The following is a 25,795-nucleotide window of genomic DNA, read 5'->3' on the forward strand; positions in this document are numbered from 1 at the left end:
ATCTGGTTGAATCCATTTGGATTCCCATGGGAATGTCAGGTGTAAAGAATGGGAATATTGGGGAATTCAAGACGCCAGGAGCCCGGTGCTGTATCCAAAAATCCTTTATGGGGCGCCGTGAGTTCTGATGGCAGTGGATCCCTTCGGACCCGGTCGGATTGGGTTGGGTCAGATCCTGGCTGGATCCCGGCTGGATCCCAGAGGGAGGAATGGAAATATTGGGGAATTCAGGACACCAAGAGCCTGGTGCTGTATCCAAAAATCCTTTATTGAGCGCCGTGAGTTCCGACAGCAGTGGATCCCTTTGGATCCCTTTGTACCCGGTGGCACGGGGTCGGATCCGGCGGGATCCGGCTGGATCCCGGCGGGATCCCGGCGGGAGGCAGGGTCAGGTGTAGAGGCGCACGGTGCCGTCGGCGCCGGAGGAGAAGAGCCAGGGCTGCTGCGGGTGGAAGGCGACGTCGAGCACGCCCAGGTCGAGCGCGGGCGCGTGGCCCTTGAGCACCTTGAGCGGCACCAGCAGCGGGTTCTGCAGCAGATCACTGCGGAGAGCGGGATCAGCCGGGGAGCGGGAATCACCACGGGAACGGGAACGGGAATGGGAATCACCGTGGGAATAGGAATCACCGAGGGAACGGGAACTAGGATCACCATGGGAACGGGAATGGGAATGGGAATCACTGTGGGAATAGGAATCACCGAGGGAACGGGAATGGGGATCACCATGGGAACGGGAATGGGAACGGGAATGGGAATGGGGAACAGGAATGGGAACGGGAACGGGAATGGGAATGGGAATGGGAATGGGAACGGGAATGGGAATGGGAATGGGAACGGGAATGGGAACAAGAACGGGGATCACCGAGTGAACAGGAATGGGAACGGGAACCACCGTGGGAATGGGAATGGGAATCAATGTGGGAACGGGAATCACCATGGGAACGGGAATGACAATCGGAATGGGAACGGGAATTCTGACAATGGGAACGGGAATCACCATGGGAACTGGAATCACCATGGGAATGGGAACAGGAATGGGAACAGGAATTACCATGGGAACGGGAATCACCATGGGAATAGGAATTACCATGGGAACGGGAATTCTGACAGGGAATGGGAACGGGAATTCCCGCTGGGAACAGGAATTCTGACAGCGGGAACGGGAATTCCCATTGGAACAGGAATTCTGACAATGGGAACAGAAATTCTGACTGGGAATGGGAATTCTGACTGGGAATGGGAATTCCCACTGGGAACAGGAATTTCGACAGGGAATGGGAATTCTGACTGTGGGAATTGGAATTCTACTGGGAATGGGAATTGTGACCATGGGAATGGGAATTGTGATAGTGGGAATGGGAATTCTGACAAAGGGTGTCCTGGTTTGGGACAAAACCAATCCCATATGAACAAATCCTATAAATGCCACAAATAAATCCCAAAAATGAATACTGCAAATCCCATAAATAAATCCCATCAATATATCCCATAAACAAATCCCACAAACCAATCCCATATGAACAAATCCCAACCAAATCCCATAAATAAATCCCATCCATCCCATCAATCCCATAAATGAATCCCATTAAAAAAATCCAAAAAATAAATAAATAAACCCTGTCAATCCCATAAATCAATCCCATAAATCAATCCCACAACCAGATCCCATAAACGCAGATCCCATAAACGCAGATCCCATGAGAGTGGATCCCATAGAAGCGGATCTCATAAGCCCAGATCCAAAAGCAGATCTCAAAGAAGTGGATCCCACAAGCAGATCCGGCAAGTGGATCCCACAGAAGCTGATCCCACTCCAAAAAAGCGGGTCCCATAAAAGCAGATCACCTAGAAGCCGATCCCATCAGTGGATCCCATCAAAGCAGATCCCATAAGTGGATCCCGTCAGCAGACCCCATAAGCCGATCCCATAGAAGCAGTTGCCATAGAAGCAGATCACATAAAACTTGAACTCATAAGTGGATCCCACCAAAGCGGATCCCATAAGCTGATCCCATAAAAGCAGATCCCATAGTAGCAGCTAGCACAAGCAGATCCCATAGGAGCAAATCCCAGAAGCGAATCGCATAGAAGCAGATCCTATAGAAGCTGATCCCATAAGAGCGGATCCCATAAAAGCAGATCCCATAAGCCAATCCCAAGAGCGGATCCCATAGAAGCGGATCCCACAGCAGTGGATCCCACGGGCGGGTCCCGGGGCGGTACCTGTAGACCATGCCGTGGCAGACGATGACGGTGCCGTCGTCGGAGCCGGACGCGAACAGCGGATAGCGGCGATGGAACGCCACCGAGCGCAGGGCACGGCGGTGGTGCCTGGGGGAAAACCGGGAATGACACTGGGAATGACACCGGGATAACACTGGGAATAACTGGGATAACACTGGGAATAACTGGGAATAACTGGGAATGGGTGATGGGTACCGGTGATGGAACGCCACCGAGCGCAGGGCACGGCGGTGGTGCCTGGGGAAAACCGGGAATGACACTGGGAATGGCACCGGGAATAACTGGGAATAACTGGGAATGACACCGGGATAACACTGGGAATAACTGGGAATTGGTGATGGGTACTGGTGATGGAACGCCACCGAGCGCAGGGCACGGCGGTGGTGCCTGGGGGAAAAACACCGGGAATGACACTGGGAATGACACCGGGATAACACTGGGAATAACTGGGAATGACACTGGGAATAACTGGGAATAGCAGGGAATTGGTGATGGGTACCAGCAATGGAACGCCACCGAGCGCAGGGCACGGCGGTGGTGCCTGGGGAAAACCGGGAATGACACTGGGAATGGCACCGGGATAACACTGGGAATAACTGGGATAACACTGGGAATAACTGGGAATAACTGGGAATGGGTGATGGGTACCGGTGATGGAACGCCACCGAGCGCAGGGCACGGCGGTGGTGCCTGGGGGAAAACCGGGAATGACACTGGGAATGACACCAGGATAACACTGGGAATGACACCGGGAATAACGGAGATAAGCTGGGAATAACTATGGATAACACTGGGAATAACTGGGAATGACACCGGGATAACACTGGGAATGACACTGGGAATGACACCAGGAATAACAGAGATAAACTGGGAATAACTATGGATAACACTGGGAATAACTGGGGATAACAGGGAATTGGTGATGGGTACAGACGGTGGAACGCCACTGAGTGCACGGCACAGCAGTGGTGCCTGGGGGGAAAAACGGGAATAACACTGGGAATAACTGGGAATAACACCGGGAATAACCAGGGATAGCACTGGGATAAACTGGGAATAACCAGGAATGTGTGATGGGCACCAGTGGTGGAACATCACTGAGCACAGGGCATGGCAGTGGTGCCTGTGGGAATAACACCAGGAACAACACTGGGATAAACCAGAATAACACTGGGAATAACAGCAGGGATAAACTGGGAATAACCAGGGATAACACTGGGATGAACTGGGGATAACCAGGGATAACACTGGGAATAACACCAGGAATAACAGCAGGATTAACACTGGGATAAACGGAATAACCAGGGATAACACTGGGAATAACAGCAGGAATAACACTGGGATAAACTGGGAATAACACCAGGATAACACTGGGAATAACCAGGAATAACACTGGGAATAACACCAGGAATAACACCGGGAATAACACCAGGATAAACTGGGAGTAACACGGGGAATAACCAGGAATAACTGGGAATAACCAGGAATAATACTGGGAATAACACCAGGCATAACCAGGAATAAAACTGAGAATAACACCGGGAATAACACTGGGAATAACCGGGATAAACTGGGAATAACCAGGATAAACTGGGAATCAGCAATGGGAATAACCAGGATAGAACAGGGGATAATCTGGGATAACAGCACAGGATAATTTGGGATAACAACCCAAGATAATTTGGGATAACAGCCCAGATAATTTGGGATAACAACCTAGGATAATTTGGGATAATTCGGGAAAATGTGGCATAACAACTCAGAAAAATGTGGGATAACAACTCAGGAAAATGTGGGATAACAACTCAGAAAAATGTGGGATAACAGCCTAGGATAATCTGGGATAACGACACAGGATGGTTTAGGATAACAGTCCAGGATAACTTGGCATAACAACCCAGGATAATTTGGGATAATGACCCAGGATAATGAGGGAACACAGGTCTCCCACCCCCACAAAAACCCGGGACACGCTGGGATTTGCAGCTCCGACCACGAGCCGGGAATTCTGAGGAATTCTCCCGGGAAAACCCCATCAGATTCCAGGAACCCCAGGAATCCCAGGAATCCCAGGAACCCCAGGAACCCCAGGAATCCCAGGAATCCCAGGAACCCCAGGAACTCCAGGAATCCCAGGAACCCCAGGAACCCCAGGAACCCCAGGAGCCCCAGGAGCCCCAGGAACCCCAGGAACCCCAGGAACCCCAGGAATCCCAGGAATCCCAGGAATCCCAGGAACCCCAGGAACCCCAGGAACCCCAGGAATCCCAGGAACCCCAGGAACCCCAGGAATCCCAGGAACCCCGGGAACCCCAGGAGCCCCAGGAACCCCAGGAACCCCAGGAACCCCAGGAACCCCAGGAACCCCAGGAACCCCAGGAGCCCCAGGAACCCCAGGAACCCCAGGAGCCCCAGGACTCACCGCAGCAGGCGGTAGGGCCGCGTGGACAGGTCCAGGTCGAACCAGGCCAGTTTGCTGTCGTAGCTCCCGCAGATCACGTTATCCCCTGATGGAAAGCGCCGGGATCAGCGGGAGGCGGGCGGATCCCGGGAGCCCCGCGGGAATGCCCGGGATCCCCCGCACCTGCGGGGTGCACGGCCATGCTGGAGATCCACTGGCAGTTGCTCTGCAGCTTCTTGGTGAGCTCCTGGCGCAGCAGGTTGTAGATGCGCACCGAGCGCTGCGAGGCCACCAGCAGGTGCGGCCGCAGCGGGTGGAACCGCACGCACTGGATCATTCCCGGGCTCTTCCGGAACGGATCCTGGCTCCAGCGCCGGCTGCTCTGGTGGATCAGCACCTGCCGGCTGCCGGGGCTGCGCACCACCGAGGCCCAGTAATCGCCCTTGCTGTGCCACGTCACCTGCACCACCGGCTGGGATGGGATGGGATTGGGATTGGGATCAGGGATGGGATCAGGGATGGGATCAGGGTGAGATCCCGACCCTCTGGATCATCCTAGAGCTCCTTGGGATGGGATTTGGATTGGGATCAGGAATGGGATCAGGGTGAGATCCTGACCCTCTGGATCATCCTAGAGCTCCTTGGGATGGGATTTGGATTGGGATCAGGAATGGGATCAGGGTGAAATCCCGACCCTCTGGATCATCCTAGAGCTCCTTGGGATGGGATTGGGATTGGGATCAGGGATGGGATCAGGATGAGATCCCAACCCTCTGGATCACCACTGAGTAATCGCCTTTGCTGTGCCATGGCACCTGTGTCACTGGCTGGGATGGGATGGGATTGAGAATGGGATCAAGAATGGGATCAGGAATGGGATCCCGAGATCCCGACCCTCTGGATCATCCCAGAGCTCCTTGGGGTGGGACTAAGAACAGGATTGGAAATGGGATTCAGGTGGCATCCTGAGATTCTGATCCACTGGATCATGCCAGAGCTCTGCAGGGTGGGAATGGGAATGGGATTGGGAATGGGATTGGGGTGAGATCCTGTGATCTGACACTCTGGATCATCCCAGAGCTCCTTGGGATGGGATCAGGAATGGGATTGGGAATGGGATTGGGAATGGGATCAGAGTGAGATCCCAAGATCCCGACCCTGTGGATCATCCCAGAGCTCCCTGGGGTGGAAATGGGAGCAGGGATGGGATCAGAAATGGGATCTGGGTGAGATCCTGGGATCTTAACACTCTGGATTATCCCAGAGCCCCACAGGGTAGGAATGGGAACAAGGATGGGATTGGGAATGGGATCCAGGTGAGATCTCGAGATTCCAACCCTCTGGATCATCCCAGAGCAACTCGGGGCGGAAATAGGATTGGGAATGGGATTGGGAATGGGACTGGAGTGGGATCCCAGAGTTCCTCAGGGTGGCAATCTCATCAAAATCCCAGGAATTCCGATCCCATCCAAATCCCAGGAATTCTGATCCTACTCAAATCCTGGGAATGCTGATCCCACCTAAATCCTGGCAATGCCAGTCCCACCCAGATCCCAGGAATGCTGATCCCACCCAAATCCCAGAATTCTGGTCCCACCCAATCATGGGAGTTCTGGTCCCACCCAAATCCTGGGAATTCTGATCCCACCCAATCCCGGGAATGCCAATCCCACCCAAATCCCAGAATTCTGGTCCCATCTCAATCCCAGAATTCTAGTCCCACCCAATCCCAGGAGTTCTGGTCCCACCCAATTCCAGAATTCTGTTCCCATCCAAATCCCAGGAATTCTAATCCCACCCAATCCCAGAGTCCTGGTCCCACCCAAATCCAGAGTGCTGATCCCACCCAATCCCAGAGTCCTGCTCCCACCCAATCCCAGGAATTCCGGTCCCACCCAATCCCGGGAATGGTGATCCCACCAAACCCGGGAATGTTGATCCCACCCAAATCCCAGAATTCTGGTCCCACTCAAATCCCAGAGTCCTGCTCCCACCCAATCCCAGGAATGTCGATCCCACCAAACCTGGCAATGTTGATTCCACCCAAACCCCGGGAATGTTGATCCCACTGAAACCAAGGAGTTCTGGTCCCACCCAATCCCAGAATTCCAGTCCCACCCAATCCCAGAGTTCCAGTCCCACCCAATCCCAGAATTCTGGTCCCACCCAAACCCAGAATTCTGGTCCCACCCAATCCCAGAATTCTGGTCCCACCCAATCCTGGGAATTCTGGTCCCACCTAATCCCAGAGTTCCAGTCCCACCCAAATCCCAGAGTCATGGTTCCACCCAATCCCAGAATTCCGGTCCCACCCAATCCCGGGAATCCTGGTCCCACCCAAACCCTGGGAATGTTGATCCCACTGAAACCTGGGAGTCCTGATCCCACCCAATCCTGGGAGTTCTGGTCCCACCCAATCCCAGAATTCTGGTCCCACCCAATCCCGGGAGTTCTGGTCCCACCCAATCCCAGAATTCTGGTCCCACCCAATCCCAGAATTCTGGTCCCACCCAATCCCGGGAGTTCTGGTCCCACCCAATCCCAGAGTCCTGGTCCTACCCAACCCCAGAATTCCGGTCCCAGGAACAGCAATCCCCCCCAGTCGCAGAATTCCAAAGCCAGGAAGGGCGCTCCCACCTTGCCGTGCTCCACCCTGAGGCGGATCCCCTGCTGGCGCTCCTGGGGCCCGGCCGGGATCCAGCGCACCGGCTGGATCCGCTCCTCCTCCGGAGCCTCCCAGGAATCCAGCAGCTGATCCGTGCCCGCCACCAGCAGCCGGTCCCCCAGCCCCGGGTTCACCAGCAGCACCTGCTCCTCCCTGGGGCGGGAAACACGGGATCAGGGGCGCTGGGAATCTCTGGGAGCAGGGGGAATCTGGGGATCTCTGGGATCAGGGGGGATCTGGGAATCTCTGGGATCAGGGGGGATCTGGGAATCTCTGGGATCAGGGGGAATCTGGGAATCTCTGGGATCAGGGGAATCTGGGAATCTCTGGGAGCAGGGGGAATCCAGGAATCTCTGGGAGCAGGGGGAATCCGGGAATCTCTGGGATCAGGGGGAATCTGGGAATCTCTGGGAGCAGGGAATTCCCCCCAGCAGCACCTGCTCCTCCCTGGGGCGGGAAACACGGGATCAGAGGGAGCTGGGAATCTCTGGGATCAGGGGGAATCTGGGAATCTCTGGGATCAGGGGGGATCTGGCAATCTCTGGGAGCAGGGAATCCTCTGGGATCAGGGGGAATCCGGGATCAGGGGGAATCTGGGAATCTCTGGGGTCAGGGGGGATCTGGGAATCTCTGGGAGCAGGGGGAATCTGGGAATCTCTGGGATCAGGGGGGATCTGGGAATCTCTGGGAGCAGGGAATTCCCCCCAGCAGCACCTGCTCCTCCCTGGGGCGGGAAACACGGGATCAGGGGCAGCTGGGAATCTCTGGGAGCAGGGGGAATCTGGGGATCTCTGGGATCAGGGGGGATCTGGGATCTGGGAATCCTCTAGGGTCAGGGGGAATCTGGGAATCTCTGGGATCAGGGAATTCCCCCCAGCAGCACCTGCTCCTCCCTGGGGGCGGGAAATACGGGATCAGAGGGATCTGGGAATCCTCTGGGATCAGGGGGAAAACTTGGATCAGGAATCTCTGGGATCAGGGAATTCCCCCCAGGAGCAGCTGGTCATCCCTGGGGGTGGGGAAATCTGGGATCAGGGGGAATCTGGGATCACTGAACCCTCTGGGATCAGGAAATTCCCCCCAGCAGCACCTGCTCCTCCCTGGGGGCGGGAAACACGGGATCAGGGGGAGCTGGGAATCTCTGGGAGCAGGGAATCCTCTGGGATCAGGGGGAATCCGGGACCAGGGGGAATCCGGGATCTGGGAGCAGGGAATCCTCTGGGATCAGGGAATCTCTGGGATCTGAGGGAATATGGGAATCCTCTGGGATCACGGGGAATCTGGGATCAGGGAACCCTATGTGATCTGGTAATCCTCTGGGATCGGGGAAATCTGGAATCTGGGAATCTCTGGGATCAGGGAACTCTCTGAGATTGGGGAAATCTGGGATCAGGGAATCCTGTGTGATCTGGGAATCCTCTGGGATCAGGGGGGATCTGGGATCAGGGAATCCTCTGGAATCTGGGAATTCCCCCAGGAGCAGATGCTCGTCCCTGGGGATTGGGAAATTGAGGATCAGGGGGATTCTGGGATCAGGGAATCCTCTGGGATCAGGGGGAATCTGGGATCAGGGAATCCTCTGAGATCAGGGGGAATCTGGGATCTTGGCATTTCTGGGATCAGGGAAATCCCCCCAGCAGCACCTGCTTGTCCCTGGGGATCGGGAAATCTGGGATCAGGGGGAATCTGGGATCAGGGAATCTCTGGGATCTGGGAATCCTCTGGGATCAGGGGGAATCTGGGATGAGGGAATCCTCTGGGATCAGGGAACCCTCTGGGATCAGGGAATCTCTGGGATCAGGGAGAATCTGGGATTAGGGAACCCTCTGGGAATGAGAATTCCCCCCAGGAGCAGCTGCTCATCCCTGGGGATTGGGAAATGCAGGACCAGGGGAAATCTGGTGTCAGAGAATCCTCTAGGATTGGGATCAGAATTGGGATCAGGATCGGGATCAGGATTGGGATGGGGATTAGGATTGGGACCAGGATGGGGATTAGAATTGTGGATCAGGATCAGGATGGGAATCAGAATTGGGATTGGGATCAGTACTGGGGATCAGGATTGAGATTGGGATCAGAATCAGGACCGGGATGGGGATCAGAATAAGGATTGGGATGAGGATCAGGATTGGGACTGGGATCAGGATTGGGATTGGGATCAGGATCAGGATTGGGATTGGGATCAGGATCAGGATTGGGATTGGGATCAGGACTGGGATTGGGATCAGGACTGGGATTGGGATGGTGATCAGAACTGGGATCAGGATCAGGATAGGGATCAGGATCAGGACTGGGATGGGGATCAGGACTGGGATTGGGATCAGGATCGGGATGGGGATCAGTATTGGGATGGGGATCAGGATCAGGACTGGGATGGGGATCAGGAGTGGGATGAGGATGAGGATCAGGATGGGGATCAGGATCGGGATGAGGATCAGGATCGGGATGGGGATCAGGATCGGGATGGGGATCAGGATCGGGATGGGGATCAGGAGTGGCATGGGGATGAGGATCAGGATGGGGATCAGGATTGGGATGGGGATGAGGATCGGGATGGGGATCAGGATCGGGATGAGGATCAGGATCGGGATGGGGATCAGGATCAGGATGGGGATCAGGATCGGGATGGGGATCAGGATCGGGATGAGGATCAGGATCGGGATGAGGATCAGGATCGGGATGGGGATCAGGATCGGGATGGGGATCAGGATCGGGATGGGGATCAGGATCGGGATGAGGATCAGGATCGGGATGGGGATCAGGATCGGGATGGGGATCAGGATCAGGAATCACTCCGATCTCCAGGCACGGAATGAAGCCGGTCAGGGGTCCGGGCCGGGCCGGAGAAGCGGGAATGTGGCGGGAGGGAGGCACTCACAGGGCCACGGCCAGCAGGCAGATGCTGGGGTTGGGGTTCCAGGCCACGCTCCTGACCACGGCGCCGAGGGGCAGCGTGCGGAGACAGCGCCCCGTGCCCACCTCCCAGAGCCGCACCGAGCCGTCATCGGAGCCTGGGGAGCAGCGGGATAACGCGGGATAACCATGGGATAACAGCGGGATAACCATGGGGTAACAGCGGGATAACAGCGGGATAACCATGGGATAACAGCGGGATAACAGCGGGGTAACAATGGGATAACCATGGGGTAACAATGGGATAACCATGGGATAACAGCAGGGGAACAGCAGGGAAACAGCGGGATAACAGTGGAATAACGCGGGATAACCATGGGGTAACAATGGGATAACAGCGGGATAACAGCAGGGAAACAGTGGGGAAACAGCGGGATAACGATGGGATAACCATGGGATAACGTGGGATAATCATGGGGTAATGATGGGATAACAATGGGATAACAGCAGGATAACAGCAGGATAACAATGGGATAACAATGGGATAACAATGGGATAACAATGGGATAACAGTGGGATAACAATGGGATAACAATGGGATAACAATGGGATAACAGTGGGATAACACTGGGATAATGTGGGATAACAATGGGGTAACAATGGGATAACAATGGGATAACAGTGGGATAACAATGGGATAAGAATGGGATAACAGTGGGATAACAATGGGATAATGTGGGATAACAATGGGATAACAATGGGATAACAATGGGATAACAATGGGATAACAATGGGATAATGTGGGATAACAATGGGATAACAATGGGATAACAATGGGATAACAATGGGATAATGTGGGATAACAATGGGATAACAATGGGATAACAAAGGGATAATGTGGGATAACAATGGGATAATGTGGGATAACAATGGGATAACAATGGGATAACAGTGGGATAACAGTGGGATAACAATGGGATAATGTGGGATAACAATGGGATAACAATGGGATAACAATGGGATAACAATGGGATAACAATGGGATAATGTGGGATAACAATGGGATAACAATGGGATAACAGTGGGATAACAATGGGATAACAATGGGATAACAATGGGATAACAGTGGGATAACAATGGGATAACAATGGGATAATGTGGGATAACAATGGGATAACAATGGGATAACAATGGGATAACAATGGGGTAACAATGGGATAACAATGGGATAACAGTGGGATAACAATGGGATAACAATGGGATAATGTGGGATAACAATGGGATAACAATGGGATAATGTGGGATAACAATGGGATAACAATGGGATAACAGTGGGATAACAATGGGATAACAATGGGATAACAATGGGATAACAGTGGGATAACAATGGGATAACAATGGGATAATGTGGGATAACAATGGGATAACAATGGGATAATGTGGGATAACAATGGGATAACAATGGGATAACAGTGGGATAACAATGGGATAACAATGGGATAACAATGGGATAACAATGGGATAACAATGGGATAACAATGGGATAACAGTGGGATAACAATGGGGTAACAATGGGATAACAGTGGGATAACAATGGGATAACAGTGGGATAACAATGGGATAACAATGGGATAACAGTGGGATAACAATGGGATGAGATTCCGGGAATGTCCGTACCTGAGGCCAGCCACTGCCCGCCGGGGGCCACGCTCAGGCTGCGCACCAGCCCCGAGTGCCCGCGGTACACCTGGAACCCCAAAATCCCGGCATCAGGGACACCCCCGGAGGGAGGGCGGGAATTTGGGATCTGGGGGCAGCACGGCCACACCCCATATCCCACATCCCAGGGATGGGAATGGCAGATTGGGGAATGGGGATTGCAACTGGGAATGGGGATTGCAGCTGGGAATGGGGATTGCAACTGGGAATGGGGATTGCAACTGGGAATGGGGATTGCAACTGGGAATGGGGATTGAAACTGGGAATGGGGATTGAAACTGGGAATGGGGATTGCAACTGGGAATGGGGATTGCAACTGGGAATGGGGATTGCAACTGGGAATGGGGATTGAAACTGGGAATGGGGATTGAAACTGGGAATGGGGATTGAAACTGGGAATGGGGATTGCAACTGGGAATGGGGATTGCAGCTGGGAATGGGGATTGCAACTGGGAATGGGGATTGCAGCTGGGAATGGGGATTGCAGCTGGGAATGGGGATTGCAGCTGGGAATGGAGATTGCAGCCCAGAATTCCAGCTGGGAATGGGGATTGCAGCTGGGAATGGGGATTGCAGCCCAGAATTCCAGCTGGGAATGGGGATTGCAGCCCAGAATTCCAGCTGGAAATAGTGATTCCAGCTGGGAATGGGGATTCCAGCCCAGAATTCCAGCTGGGAATGGGGATTGCAGCTGGGAATGGGGATTGCAGCCCAGAATTCCAGCTGGGAATGGGGATTGCAGCCCGGAATTCCAGCTGGGAATGGGGATTGCAGCTGGGAATGGGGATTGCAGCCCAGAATTCCAGCTGGGAATGGGGATTGCAGCTGGGAATGGGGATTGCAGCCCGGAATTCCAGCTGGGAATGGGGATTGCAGCTGGGAATGGGGATTGCAGCCCGGAATTCCAGCTGGGAATGGGGATTGCAGCTGGGAATGGGGATTGCAGCCCAGAATTCCAGCTGGGAATGGGGATTGCAGCTGGGAATGGGGATTGCAGCCCAGAATTCCAGCTGGGAATGGGGATTGCAGCCCAGAATTCCAGCTGGGAATGGGGATTGCAGCTGGGAATGGGGACTGCAGCTGGGAATGGGGATTGCAGCTGGGAATGGGGATTCCAGCCCAGAATTCCAGCTGGGAATGAGGATTGCAGCTGGGAATGGGGATTCCAGCCCATCCCACATCCACAGGGATGGGAATTCTAGCTGGGAATGGGAATTCCAGCCCTTTCCCATGGAAAATTCCCAAAAATCCCAACCCCAGACCATTCCCTCTGCTCCTGTCTCCGTTCAGTGGGAGCAGATCCCAAATTCCCACCCTGGATCCCTCCAATCCCAGTTTTCTCTGGGATCAGCCCTCCCAGCTCCCTCAGCCACTCCCAGGAATTCTCTGGAGCCATTCCCAGGAATCCCAGGAATTCTGGAGCAGGGGCATTCTCCCCAGCCCCATTTTTCCTGGGAAACCTGGAAAAAATTTCCCAGGAATTCCAGCTGGGAATTCCCAGCTTCTCCCAGGAATCCTCAGCCCCATCCCCCTTCCCTGCTTCCCCAAAATCCCAGAATTCCACCAACTCCAGGTGAATATTCCCAAAATTCCCTCACCAGGGCCTGTGTGGTCGGGAAGGGCTGCAGATCCCGCGGCCGGGGAAGTTTGGGAATGAGATCCTCGGGATCCACGTTGACCTGCGGGATGGAAACCACCCCAAATCCAAACTGCTCCCAAAATTTCCCAGGAAAACCACTCCCAGTTCTGGCTGGGAATCAGGGGGGATCTGGGATCAGAGGAATCTGGGATCAGGGGGAATCTGGGATTAGGGGGAATCTGGGATTAGGGGGAATCTGGAATCAGGGGGGATCTGGGATTAGGGGGAATCTGGGATCAGGGAATTCCCCCTTGTAGCATCAGCTCATCTCTAGGAATTGGGAAATCTGGGATCAGGGAATCCTCTGGGATCAGGGAACCCTTTGGGATCAGGGAACCCTCTGAGATCAGGGAATTCCTCCCAGGACAGCAGCTCATCCCATAAGATCAGGAGATCTGGGATCAGATCCCAGAGACATTCTCAAATCCAAACCACTCCCAAAATCCTCAAAGATTCCTGGGAAAACCACTCTCAGCTCTGGCTGGGATCAGGGAGAATCTGGGATTAGGGAGAATCTGGGATCAGGGAATTCCTCCCAGGAGCAGCTGCTCATCCCTGGGGCTCAGGAAATCCAGGATCAGGGGAAACTGGGATCAAGGAATCCTCTGGGATGAGGGAATCCTCCCAGGAGCAGCTGCCCATCCCCAGGGATCAGGAAATGTGGGATGAGGGAAAATCTGGGATCAGGGAATCCTCTGGGATCAGGGAGAATCTGGGATCAGGGAATCCTCTGGGATCAGGGGGAATCTGGAATCAGGGAATTCTCTGGGACCAGGGAATTCCTCCCAAGACAGCAGCTCATCCCATGGGATAAGGAAATCCAGGACCAGATCCCAAATCCAAACCGTTCCCAAAGTCCCCTCCCAGCTGGGGTGGGGCAGTCCCAGGGGGCGGGGCAGTCCCAAGAGGGGGCGGGGCATCCCCGGGGGGCGGGGCGTTCCCGTTTTTTGGGTCCCCACCCGCAGGCAGCGCTGCCGGGGGCACAGGTAGAGGGGCATTCCCGTTCCCATTCCCATTCCCATTCCCGTTCCCATTCCCATTCCCATTCCCATTCCCATTCCCGTTCCCATTCCCATTCCCGTTCCCGTTCCCGTTCCCGTTCCCATTCCCATTCCCGTTCCCATTCCCGTTCCCCACCCGCAGGCGGCGCTGCCGGGGGCACAGGTAGAGGGGCATTCCCATTCCCATTCCCGTTCCCATTCCCATTCCCATTCCCATTCCCATTCCCGTTCTCGTTCCCGTTCCCGTTCCCGGTCCCCACCCGCAGGCGGCGCTGCCGGGGGCACAGGTAGAGGTCGAGGCAGCGCTCGAAGCGCTCGTGGATGAAGCGCCCGTAGGCGGGGACGGCGCGCAGGCTCCGGAATCGCTGCGGGACGAAATTCCGGCGGCGCTCGGAGGGGTCCTGCTGCTCCCAGGCCAGCCTCTGCCAGGGAAACGGGAATGGAACACCCTGGGCTCGGGAAGGGCCATTCCCAAAGGTTGGGATCGCTCCCATTGGCTGCTGCTTGCCAGGATTTCCCACCCTCGTCATCTCACTGGGACGTTTCCATCCTCATCCCATTGAAATCTTTCCATCCCCATCCCTTTGGGATCTCTCCATCCCACCGGGATCTTTCCAACCCCATCCCACTGGGATCTCTCCATCCCTTTGGGATCTCTCCATCCCACTGGGATCTCTCCATCCCACTGGGATCTCTCCATCCTCATCCCTTTGGGATCTCTCCATCCCCACCCCACTGGGATCTCTCCATCCCCATCCCATTGGGATCTCTCCATCCCACCCACTGGGATCTCTCCATCCCCATCCCATTGGGATCTCTCCATCCCACTGGGATCTCTCCATCCCACTGGGATCTCTCCATCCCCATCCCACTGGGATCTCTCTATCTCACTGGGATCTCTCCATCCCCATCCCATTGGGATCTCTCCATCCCACTGGGATCTCTCCATCCCACTGGAATCTCTCCATCCCACTGGGATCTCTCCATCCCATCCCACTGGGATCTCTCCATCCCCATCCCACTGGGAGCTCTCCATCCCTTTGGGATCTCTCCATCCCCATCCCACTGGGATCTCTCCATCCCACTGGGATCTCTCCATCCCACTGGGATCTCTCCATCCCATCCCACTGGGATCTCTCCATCCCCATCCCACTGGGATCTCTCCATCCCATTGGGATCTCTCCATCCCATCCCATTGGGATCTCTCCATCCCCATCCCACTGGGATCTCTCTATCCCACTGGGATCTCTCCATCCTCACCCCACTGGGATCTCTCCATCCCCACCCCTTTGGGATCTCTCCATCCCACTGGGATCTCTCCATCCCACTGGGATCTCTCCATCCCATTGGGATCTCTCCATCCCCATCCCTTTGGGATCTCTCCATCCCACTGGGATCTCTCCATCCCACTGGGATCTCTCCATCCCATTGGGATCTCTCCATCCCCATCCCACTGGGATCTCTCCATCCCACTGGGATCTCTCCATCCCATTGGGATCTCTCCATCCCTATCCCACTGGGATCTCTCTATCCCACTGGGATCTCTCCATCCCCATCCCACTGGGATCTCTCCATCCCACTGGGATCTCTCCATCCCCATCCCACTGGGATCTCTCCATCCCACTGGGATCTCTCCATCCTCATCCCACTGGGATCTCTCCATCCCATTGGGATCTCTCCATCCCCACCCCACTGGGATCTCTCCATCCCACTGGGATCTCTCCATCCCACTGGGATCTCTCCATCCCCATCCCACTGGGATCTCTCCATCCCACTGGGATCTCTCCATCCTCATCCCTTTGGGATCTCTCCATCCCATTGGGATCTCTCCATCCCCATCCCAGTGGGATCTCTCCATCCCATCCCATTGGGATCTCTCCATCCCCATCCCACTGGGATCTCTCCATCCCACTGGGATCTCTCCATCCCCATCCCACTGGGATCTCTCCATCCCACTGGGATCTCTCCATCCCCATCCCACTGGGATCTCTCCATCCCACTGGGATCTCTCCATCCCCATCCCTTTGGGATCTCTCCATCCCATTGGGATCTCTCCATCCCACCCCACTGGGATCTCTCCATCCCTTTGGGATCTCTCCATCCCACTGGGATCTCTCCATCCCCATCCCATTGGGATCTCTCCATCCCACTGGGATCTCTCCATCCCACTGGGATCTCTCCATCCCACTGGGATCTCTCCATCTCCATCCCTTTGGGATCTCTCCATCCCATTGGGATCTCTCCATCCCACCCCACTGGGATCTCTCCATCCCTTTGGGATCTCTTCATCCCTTTGGGATCTCTCCCCCCTCTCCATCCCCAATCTCCCTTTTTCCCACGGGCACCGACAATTCCCATTTTCCCAGGGATCATCCCTCCAATTCCCTGGAAAACCCTTCCAGACCCAGCCTGTCCCCCTGCTCCCACCTCCTCAGGGCTGAGCAGGAACTCTGGGGGGGGGTTGTAGGATTCCTCGTGGCCTGGCAGGGGGATTTTGGGAGCGGGGACGTGCATCTTGTGCCTCCCCAGGATGGAGTTGGGATCCTCCTGGGCCCACAGGTCGTAAAAAGTGGGAATGTTCTCCTTGGGCTTGCGGGGCTGGATCCAGCCCATCTTGATGGCGTGGACCAGCTTGGACACCTGGGGGATTTGGGATGGGAGATTTTGGGATTTGGGAAGGGGAGGAGTTTTCCTTCCTTCTCATCTCAATGGAGTTTTTCTATTTCCTTAGTTTTTCCATCTTCATCCCACCTGGATCCTTCCATCCTCCCATCCCATCTGAATTTTTTTTTTCCACCCTCCCCATCCCATCTGGATCTTTCCACTCTCCCCATCCCACCTGGATTTTTTCCCAATCCCCTCAAACCAGTGGGATCTTTTCATCCTCCCCATCCCACCTGGATCTTTCCATCCTCCTGATCCCACCTGGATCATTCCATCCTCCCCATCGCACCTGGATTTTTTTCCCTCCTCCCTACCCCACCTGGATTTTTTTTCCATTCTCCCCATCCCACCTGGATTTTTTCCATTCTCCCCATCCCACCTGGATCATTCCATCCTCCCCATCCCACCTGGATTTTTTTTCCTTTTTCCCCATCCCACCTGGATTTTTCCACCCTCCCCATCCCACCTGGATTTTTTCCACCCTCCCCATCCTATCTGGATCTTTTTCCACCCTCCCCATCCCATCTGGATCTTTTTCCATCCTCCCCATCCCATCTGGATCTTTTTCCATCCTCCCCATCCCATCTGGATCTTTTTCCACCCTCCCCATCCCACCTGGATCTTTTTCCATCCTCCCCATCCCACCTGGATTTTTTCCACCCTCCCCATCCCACCTGGATTTTTCCACCCTCCCCATCCCACCTGGATCATTCCATTCTCCCCATCCCACCTGGATTTTTTTTCCTTTTTCCCCATCCCACCTGGATTTTTCCACCCTCCCCATCCCACCTGGATTTTTTCCACCCTCCCCATCCCACCTGGATTTTTCCATCCTCCCCATCCCACCTGGATTTTTCCATCCTCCCCATCCCACCTGGATTTTTCCAATCCCCTCCAGATATTTCCAACCTCTTGATCCCACCTGGATTTTTTTCCAATCTCCCCATTCCACCTGGATCATTCCCAGTCCCCCCAATCCTCTGGGATCCCTCCATCCTCCCCACCCCACCAGGACCCCCTGGAATTCCGGGCTGTCCCGTCACCTTCTCCTTCTCCACCAGGGATGGGATGAAGCTCCGTTTGTCCTGGGGCCGGTTGGTCACCGGGTGGATCCGAACCTCGTGGCTGAAGAAATCCACGGACGGCTGGAAAACCGGGAATTCTGTCCCTGGGACCTCCCCTGGGGCATTCCCAATGGGAATTCCACCCCTGGGATCTTCCCCTCCCACATTCCTGATGGGAATTCCAACCCTGGAGCCACTTCTCCTGCATTCCTAGTGGGAATTCCACCCACATTCCTGGCAGGAATCTCATCCCTGGAGCCTCTTCTCCCACATTCCTGATGGGAATTCCAACCCTTGAGCCACTTCTCCTGCATTCCTGATGGGAATTCCAACCCTGGAGCTTCCCCTGGGTCATTCCCAATGGGAATTCCACCCCTGGGATATTCCCCTCCCACATTCCCAGTGGGAATTCCATCCCTGGGACACTCCTCCTTCACATTCCTGATGGGAATTCCATCCCTGGAGCCTCTTCTCCCACATTCCCAATGGGAATTCCACCCCTGGTACCATTCCTTCCCAAATTCCCAGTGGGAATTCTGCTCCTGGTACCATTCTCTCCCAAATTCCCAGTGGGAATTCCACCCCTGGGATCTTCCCCTGCCACATTCCCAATGGGAATTCCATCCCTGGGATCTTCCCCTGCCACATTCCCAATGGGAATTCCACCCCTGGGATCTTCCCCTGCCACATTCCCAATGGGAATTCTGTCCCTGGTACCATTCCCTGCCAAATTCCCAGTGGGAATTCCACCCCTGGGATCTTCCCCTGCCACATTCCCAATGGGAATTCTGTCCCTGGGATCTTCCCCTGCCACATTCCCAATGGGAATTCCACCCCTGGGATCTTCCCCTGGGTCATTCTGAATGGGAATTCTGCTCCTGGTACCATTCTCTCCCAAATTCCCAGTGGGAATTCCATCCCCGGGGTCTCCCCTGGGTCATTCCCGTGGGAATTCCACCCCTGGGATCTTCCCCTGCCACATTCCCAATGGGAATTCCACCCCTGGGATCTTCCCCTGCCACATTCCCAATGGGAATTCCACCCCTGGCATCTTCCCCTGCCACATTCCCAATGGGAATTCCATCCCTGGGATCTTCTTCTGCCACATTCCCAATGGGAATTCCACCCCTGGCATCTTCCCCTGCCACATTCCCAATGGGAATTCCACCCCTGGTACCATTCCCTGCCAAATTCACAGTGGGAATTCCATCCCCAGGCTCTCCCTTGGGTCATTTCCAATGGGAATTCTACCCCTGGGATCTTCCCCTGGGTCATTCCTGTGGGAATTCCACCCCTGGGATCTTCTTCTGTCACATTCCCAGTGGGAATTCTGTCCCTGGCACCATTCCTTCCCAAATTCCCAGTGGGAATTCTGCTCCTGGTACCATTCCCTGCCACATTCCCAATGGGAATTCCATCCCTGGGATCTTCCCCTGCCACATTCCCAATGGGAATTCCACCCCTGGGATCTTCCCCTGCCACATTCCCAATGGGAATTCTGTCCCTGGTACCATTCCCTGCCAAATTCCCAGTGGGAATTCCACCCCTGGGATCTTCCCCTGCCACATTCCCAATGGGAATTCCACCCCTGGGATCTTCCCCTGCCACATTCCCAGTGGGAATTCTGTCCCTGGTACCATTCCCTGCCAAATTCCCAGTGGGAATTCCATCCCTGGGGTCTCCCCTGGGTAATTCCCGTGGGAATTCCCCCCCCCCCCCCCCCCCGTTCCGTCGGGGAATCGCCGTCACCTCGTAGGGGTCAAAGGTCACGTCCCCGAACTGTCCCTGCTGTAGGCGCCGCACGAGCTGCAGCTGCTCCTCGGACAGACGGACATCGGCGCCCGTCTGTCTGTCCTGCACCGTGCGCCTGCGGGGACAGGGACGGACAGATGGACACAGGGACAGACAGATGGACACAGGGACAGACAGATGGACACAGGGACAGACGGACACAGGGACAGACAGATGGACACAGGGACAGACGGACATCGGCGCCCGTCTGTCTGTCCTGCACCGTGCGCCTGCGGGGACAGGGACGGACAGATGGACACAGGGACAGACGGATGGACACAGGGACAGACGGACACAGGGATGGACAGATGGACAGATGGACACAGGGACGGACACAGGGATGGACATATGGACACAGGGACACAGGCATGGACAGACACACAGACAGACGGATACAGGGATGGACAGACACAGGGATGGACACAGGGATAGACAGAGGGATGGACAGATGGACACAGGGATTTTTGGGATATGGGACAGGGATGCAGAGGGATTTTTGGGATGAGCACAGGGATGCAGAGGGATTTTTGGGATGAGCACAGGGATACAGAGGGATTTTTGGGATGAGCACAGGGATGCAGAGGGATTTTTGGGATATGGGACAGGGATGCAGAGGGATTTTTGGGATATGGGACAGGGATGCAGAGGGATTTTTGGGATGAGGACAGGGATACAGAGGGATTTTTGGGATATGGGACAGGGATGCAGAGGGATTTTTGGGATATGGGACAGGGATACAGAGGGATTTTTGGGATGAGGACAGGGATACAGAGAGATTTTTGGGATATGGGACAGGGATGCAGAGGGATTTTTGGGATATGGGACAGGGATGCAGAGGGATTTTTGGGATATGGGACAGGGATGCAGAGGGATTTTTGGGATATGGGACAGGGATACAGAGGGATTTTTGGGATGAGCACAGGGATACAGAGGGATTTTTGGGATATGGGACAGGGATGCAGAGGGATTTTTGGGATGAGCACAGGGATACAGAGGGATTTTTGGGATATGGGACAGGGATACAGAGGGATTTTTGGGATATGGGACAGGGATGCAGAGGGATTTTTGGGATATGGGACAGGGATGCAGAGGGATTTTTGGGAATCACCCTCAGGAAACCTCCATAACCCCAAATCCCAGAAATCAGGTCAACTCCAACCCCACAAAACCCCCCCAGAACCCAAGAAATCCGGGAATTCTTTGGGAATCTCAGTCTGGGAGGGGGACAGCTCCTCTCTCCCGAGGGTTTTTTGGGAATTGCTCACCAGTATTCCGGGTTTTCCATCCTCTCCAGGAACAGGTCCAGCTCGTCCCGGCTCCGCAGGGGTTTGTAGATCCTCCTCCCGTCCAGGTCGTACCCGACGTGGGGGAAATCCTGGTACCATTCCATGGGAATGTTCCCCACCGTGTTCCGGATGTCCTGGGGAAACACGGGGAAAGGGTCAGGGAATCACTGGGAATCACTGGGAATCACTGGGAATCACTGGGAATCACTGGGAATCACTGGGGAAAAGGGCCAGGGAATCACTGGGAATCACTGGGAATTCCAGGGGAAAGGGTCTGGGAATCACTGGGAATCACTGGGAATTCCAGGGGAAAGGGTCTGGGAATCACTGGGGAAAGGGTCAGGGAATCACTGGGAATCACTGGGGAAAAGGGTCAGGGAATCACTGGGAATCACTGGGAATCACTGGGAAAAGGGTCAGGGAATCACTGGGAATCACTGGGAATCACTGGGGAAAGGGTCAGGGAATCACTGGGAATCACTGGGGAAAGGGTCTGGGAGTCACTGGGAATCACTGGGAATCACTGGGGAAAGGGCCAGGGAATCAATGGGAATCACTGGGAATCACTGGGGAAAAGGGCCAGGGAATCACTGGGAATCACTGGGAATCACTGGGAATCACTGGGGAAAAGGGTCAGGGAATCACTGGGAATCACTGGGAATCACTGGGAATCACTGGGAATTCCAGGGGAAAGGGTCTGGGAATCACTGGGAATCACTGGGAATCACTGGGAATCACTGGGAATTCCAGGGGAAAGGGTCTGGGAATCACTGGGAATCACTGGGAATCACTGGGAATCACTGGGAATTCCAGGGGAAAGGGTCTGGGAATCACTGGGGAAAGGGTCAGGGAATCACTGGGAATCACTGGGGAAAAGGGTCAGGGAATCACTGGGAATCACTGGGAATCACTGGGAATCACTGGGAATCACTGGGAAAAGGGTCAGGGAATCACTGGGAATCACTGGGAATTCCAGGGGAAAGGGTCTGGGAATCACTGGGAATCACTGGGAATCACTGGGGAAAGGGTCAGGGAATCACTGGAAATCACTGGGAATCACTGGGGAAAGGGTCAGGGAATCACTGGGAATCACTGGGAATCCCTGGGGAAAAGGGTCAGGGAATCACTGGGAATTACAGGGGAAAAGGGTCAGGGAATTCCTGGGAATTCCTGGGAATTCCTGGGAATTCCTGGGAATCCCTGGGGAAAAGGGTCAGGGAATCACTGGAGATTCCTGGGAAAAAGGGTCAGGGAATCCCTGGGGGAAAAGGGTCAGGGATTCCAGGGAATTCCTGGGGAAAAGGGTGAGGGGAATCCATGAGGAAAAAAAGAGAGGGAATTCCAGGAGAAAAGGGTGAGAGAATTCCAGAGAAATCCCTGGAGAAATTCCAGGCAACCCTTTGGGAAAGGGTGGGTGAATTCCAACGAATTCCTGGGGGGAAGGGTGAGGGAATTTCAGGGAAAAGGGTGAGGGAATTCCAGGGAAAAGGGTGAGGGAATTCCAGGGAATCCTTGGAGCTGATCCAAAAGTGGGAAGGGGAGAAATCCCAGGGATACAAAGGATCCATGGATTTTGGCCACAATCCCACAGATTTTGGGTCTCTCTGCACCCCCAGACTCTGACCAGGATCATCTCTGTATTCCTGGCTGCAATTCCATGGATTTTGGCTGTGATCCCACAGATTTTGGGACTCTTGGCACCCCCAGACTCTGACCAGGATCATCTCTGTATCCCTGGCTGCAATTCCATGGATTTCAGCTGCAATTCCATGGATTTTGGCTGTGATCCCACAGATTTTGGGACTCCCTGCACCCCCAGACTCTGACCAGGATCATCTCTGTATCCCTGGCTGCAATTCCATGGATTTTGGCCACAATCCCACAGATTTTGGGACTTTTGGCACCCCCAGACTCTGACCAGGATCATCTCTGTATTCCTGGCTGCAATTCCATGGATTTTGGCTGTGATCCCACAGATTTTGGGACTCTTGGCACCCCCAGACTCTGACCAGGATCATCTCTGTATCCCTGGCTGCAATTCCATGGATTTTGGCTGTGATCCCACAGATTTTGGGACTCTCTGCACCCCCAGACTCTGACCAGGATCATCTCTGTATCCCTGGCTGCAATTCCATGGATTTTGGCCGTGATCCCACAGATCCTGGCTGCAATCCCACACATCCCAACCACAATCCCCAACATTTTAACCACAGCCGCCCCCCCCTCCGCCCCATCCCGCCCGCCCCTCCCCCGCGCGGGGTCTCTCGGTTTTCCCGGGAATGCTGGCGGCGCTAAGCGAAAGCAGATGGCCCCGGGAGCTTCCAGGGGATGACAGGGGTTGGGTTTCGGAAGCCGCCGAGACGGGGATTAAGTGCGGGAGCGCACGGAAGGTGCCGCGCTCCGGCCGGGAATGAACCTCCCGCGAGCAGCTCCTGGGAGGCGCCGCTGGAAAAGCGGGGGGAGCTCAGGAAAACCGGGAAAACCGGGAAAAAGGCTCGGGGAGAAACGGCGAGCCGCGGGGTTTTGGGGGTTTTTTACCAGGTGGAAATGTTTTTCCACATTGGTGGGGGGATGTGGGATAATCCCCGTGGGGTTTTGGGGGGAGTTTGGGGGCAGAGGAGGGGAGGGAATTCCCGGTTTTTCGGGATTTCATGGGGTGGATGCTGGGAAGCCCAGGAGATCCCAGAAGTTTTTTTTTTCCCAGGGATTTTAGTGGGAGAGGTGCAGCGGGGTTTGGGGTGCAGCACCCAGAGAATGATTTTACGGGATTTTTGGGAAGGAATTCCCAAAAGAATCCCATGGAACGGGACACCTGACACCCTCTGGAATTCCCCAGTTCCATCCCGGCTCCCCCGGGAATTCCAGCAAATCCCAGCGGCGGCTCCTCGAGGGTTAATTCCCGATTCCCTCCCTCCCCCGGGATTTTGGGATGGATCCCAATTCCCAGCCGGAATCCCGCGGGAATGCGGGATAATGCCAGCACGGAAAATCCTCCGGGAATCCTCGGGGATTTCGGGATGGGATCCAGCGGGACAGCGGGAATGGAAATTCCAGAGGGGTCCCAGAATTTCCCCCCCTCCACCCCCGCTGATTTTTGGGGATCGGGATAAAGGGATTTTTGGGGAAAACCGGGAAAGCAGCAGCGGGTTCCTCGGGAAAGCGGCGGGTCCTGAGCGGGGGGAAAAATTCCAGAAGGATCCCAAAATCCACCCACCCACCCCCCCCCCCAACCCCGGCTGATTTTTGGGGATCGGGATAAAGGAATTTTTGGGGAAAAGTGGGAAAGCAGCGGCGAATCCTGAGCGGGAGGAAAGTTTCCAGAGGGATATCAGAATTCCCCCCCTCCCCCTCCCCCGCGGCAGCTCCGCTGAGTTTTGGGATCGGAAAAAGGGAATTTATGAGGAAAACAGGTCTGGAAAGGAAAGCGGGGAAGGGGTTAAGCCGGGCTGGATGGAGGCTGAGCTCAGGTAGGCCGGGCCTGGGGCTCCCCTGTCCGAGGGCTGCGGGGGAGGGGCCGCGCCGCCCATTCCCGCCGCTATAAAAATCCCAAAATTCCAGCCCGCGGCTCCCGGAGGACGCGCACGTGCGCCGGGAGCGGCGGCGAGCCCGAAAACCGGGAATAAACCGGGAACAAACCGGGAATAAACCGGGAGCGAAGCCCCCGAAACCGGCATCGACCCCCCCGAATAATAAACAACAAAAAAACCCCGGGCGTAAAACCGGGAACAGATCTCCAACCCCCTAAAAAAATCGGGATAACGGCTCCAAAAACCGGGATAACAGCGGGATAAAATGCCCAGAGCGGCAGCGCGGAGAGACATGAGAGGATCTTGGAGAGTTTCCTGTCTGAGCTGAGCATCCCCGCGGCAATTCCCGCTTTTCCAGCGGCATTCCCGGTTTTTCAAGCGGTAATTCCCGGCTTTTCCAGCGGCAATTCCCGGTTTCCCACCGGCAATTCTCGGTTTTTCCACCGGCAATTCCCGGCTTTTCCAGCACCATTCTCTTCATTTCCAGCGGCAATTCCCAGCTTTTCCACCGGCAAATTCCCGGTTTTCCAGCGGCATTCTCTTCATTTCCAGCGGCATTCCCGGCTCTTCCACCGGTAATTCCCGGCTTTCCAGCGGCATTCCTGGTTTTTCCACCGACAACTCCCGGTTTTTTTAGCGGCATTCCTGGTTTTTCCGGCGGCAATTCCCGGCGGCGATCCCCGGCTTTTCCAGCAGCATTCCGGCTCTTCCACCGTTAATTCCCGGCTCTCCCACCGTTAATTCCCGGTTTCCCAGCGGCATTCCCGGCTCTCTCAGAGGCATTCCCGACTCTCCCACCGGCAATTCCCGGCTTTTCCAGCGGCATTCCCGGCTCTCGCACTGGCAGTTCCCGGTTTCCAGCGGCATTCCCGGCTGTCCCACCGTTAATTCCCGGCTCTCCCACCGGCAGTTCCCGGCTGTCCCACCGGCAGTTCCCGGTT

At 55.1% G+C, this 25,795-nt stretch overlaps 1 protein-coding gene across 1 annotated transcript; it reads right to left on the reverse strand.

The window, feature by feature from the left end:
- Window positions 1-114: 114 nt before the first annotated feature.
- On the reverse strand, window positions 115-25,721 carry BOP1 (BOP1 ribosomal biogenesis factor; the record flags this gene model as incomplete). The annotated part of the gene is made up of 14 exons (XM_079332366.1): window positions 115-542; window positions 2,224-2,331; window positions 4,667-4,751; window positions 4,829-5,117; window positions 7,283-7,463; window positions 10,189-10,321; window positions 11,841-11,910; window positions 13,481-13,561; window positions 14,783-14,944; window positions 16,950-17,162; window positions 18,230-18,331; window positions 20,000-20,117; window positions 21,307-21,461; window positions 25,590-25,721. The coding sequence occupies 14 exons, from the start codon at window positions 25,719-25,721 to the stop codon at window positions 389-391; spliced, it is 1,983 nt and encodes a 660-aa protein (XP_079188492.1). The 3' UTR covers window positions 115-388.
- Between the last annotated feature and the right edge of the window lie 74 nt (window positions 25,722-25,795).

Source organism: Erithacus rubecula (genome assembly GCF_903797595.1).
Source record: "Erithacus rubecula genome assembly, contig: scaffold_248_arrow_ctg1, whole genome shotgun sequence".
Lineage (NCBI taxonomy): Eukaryota > Metazoa > Chordata > Aves > Passeriformes > Muscicapidae > Erithacus > Erithacus rubecula.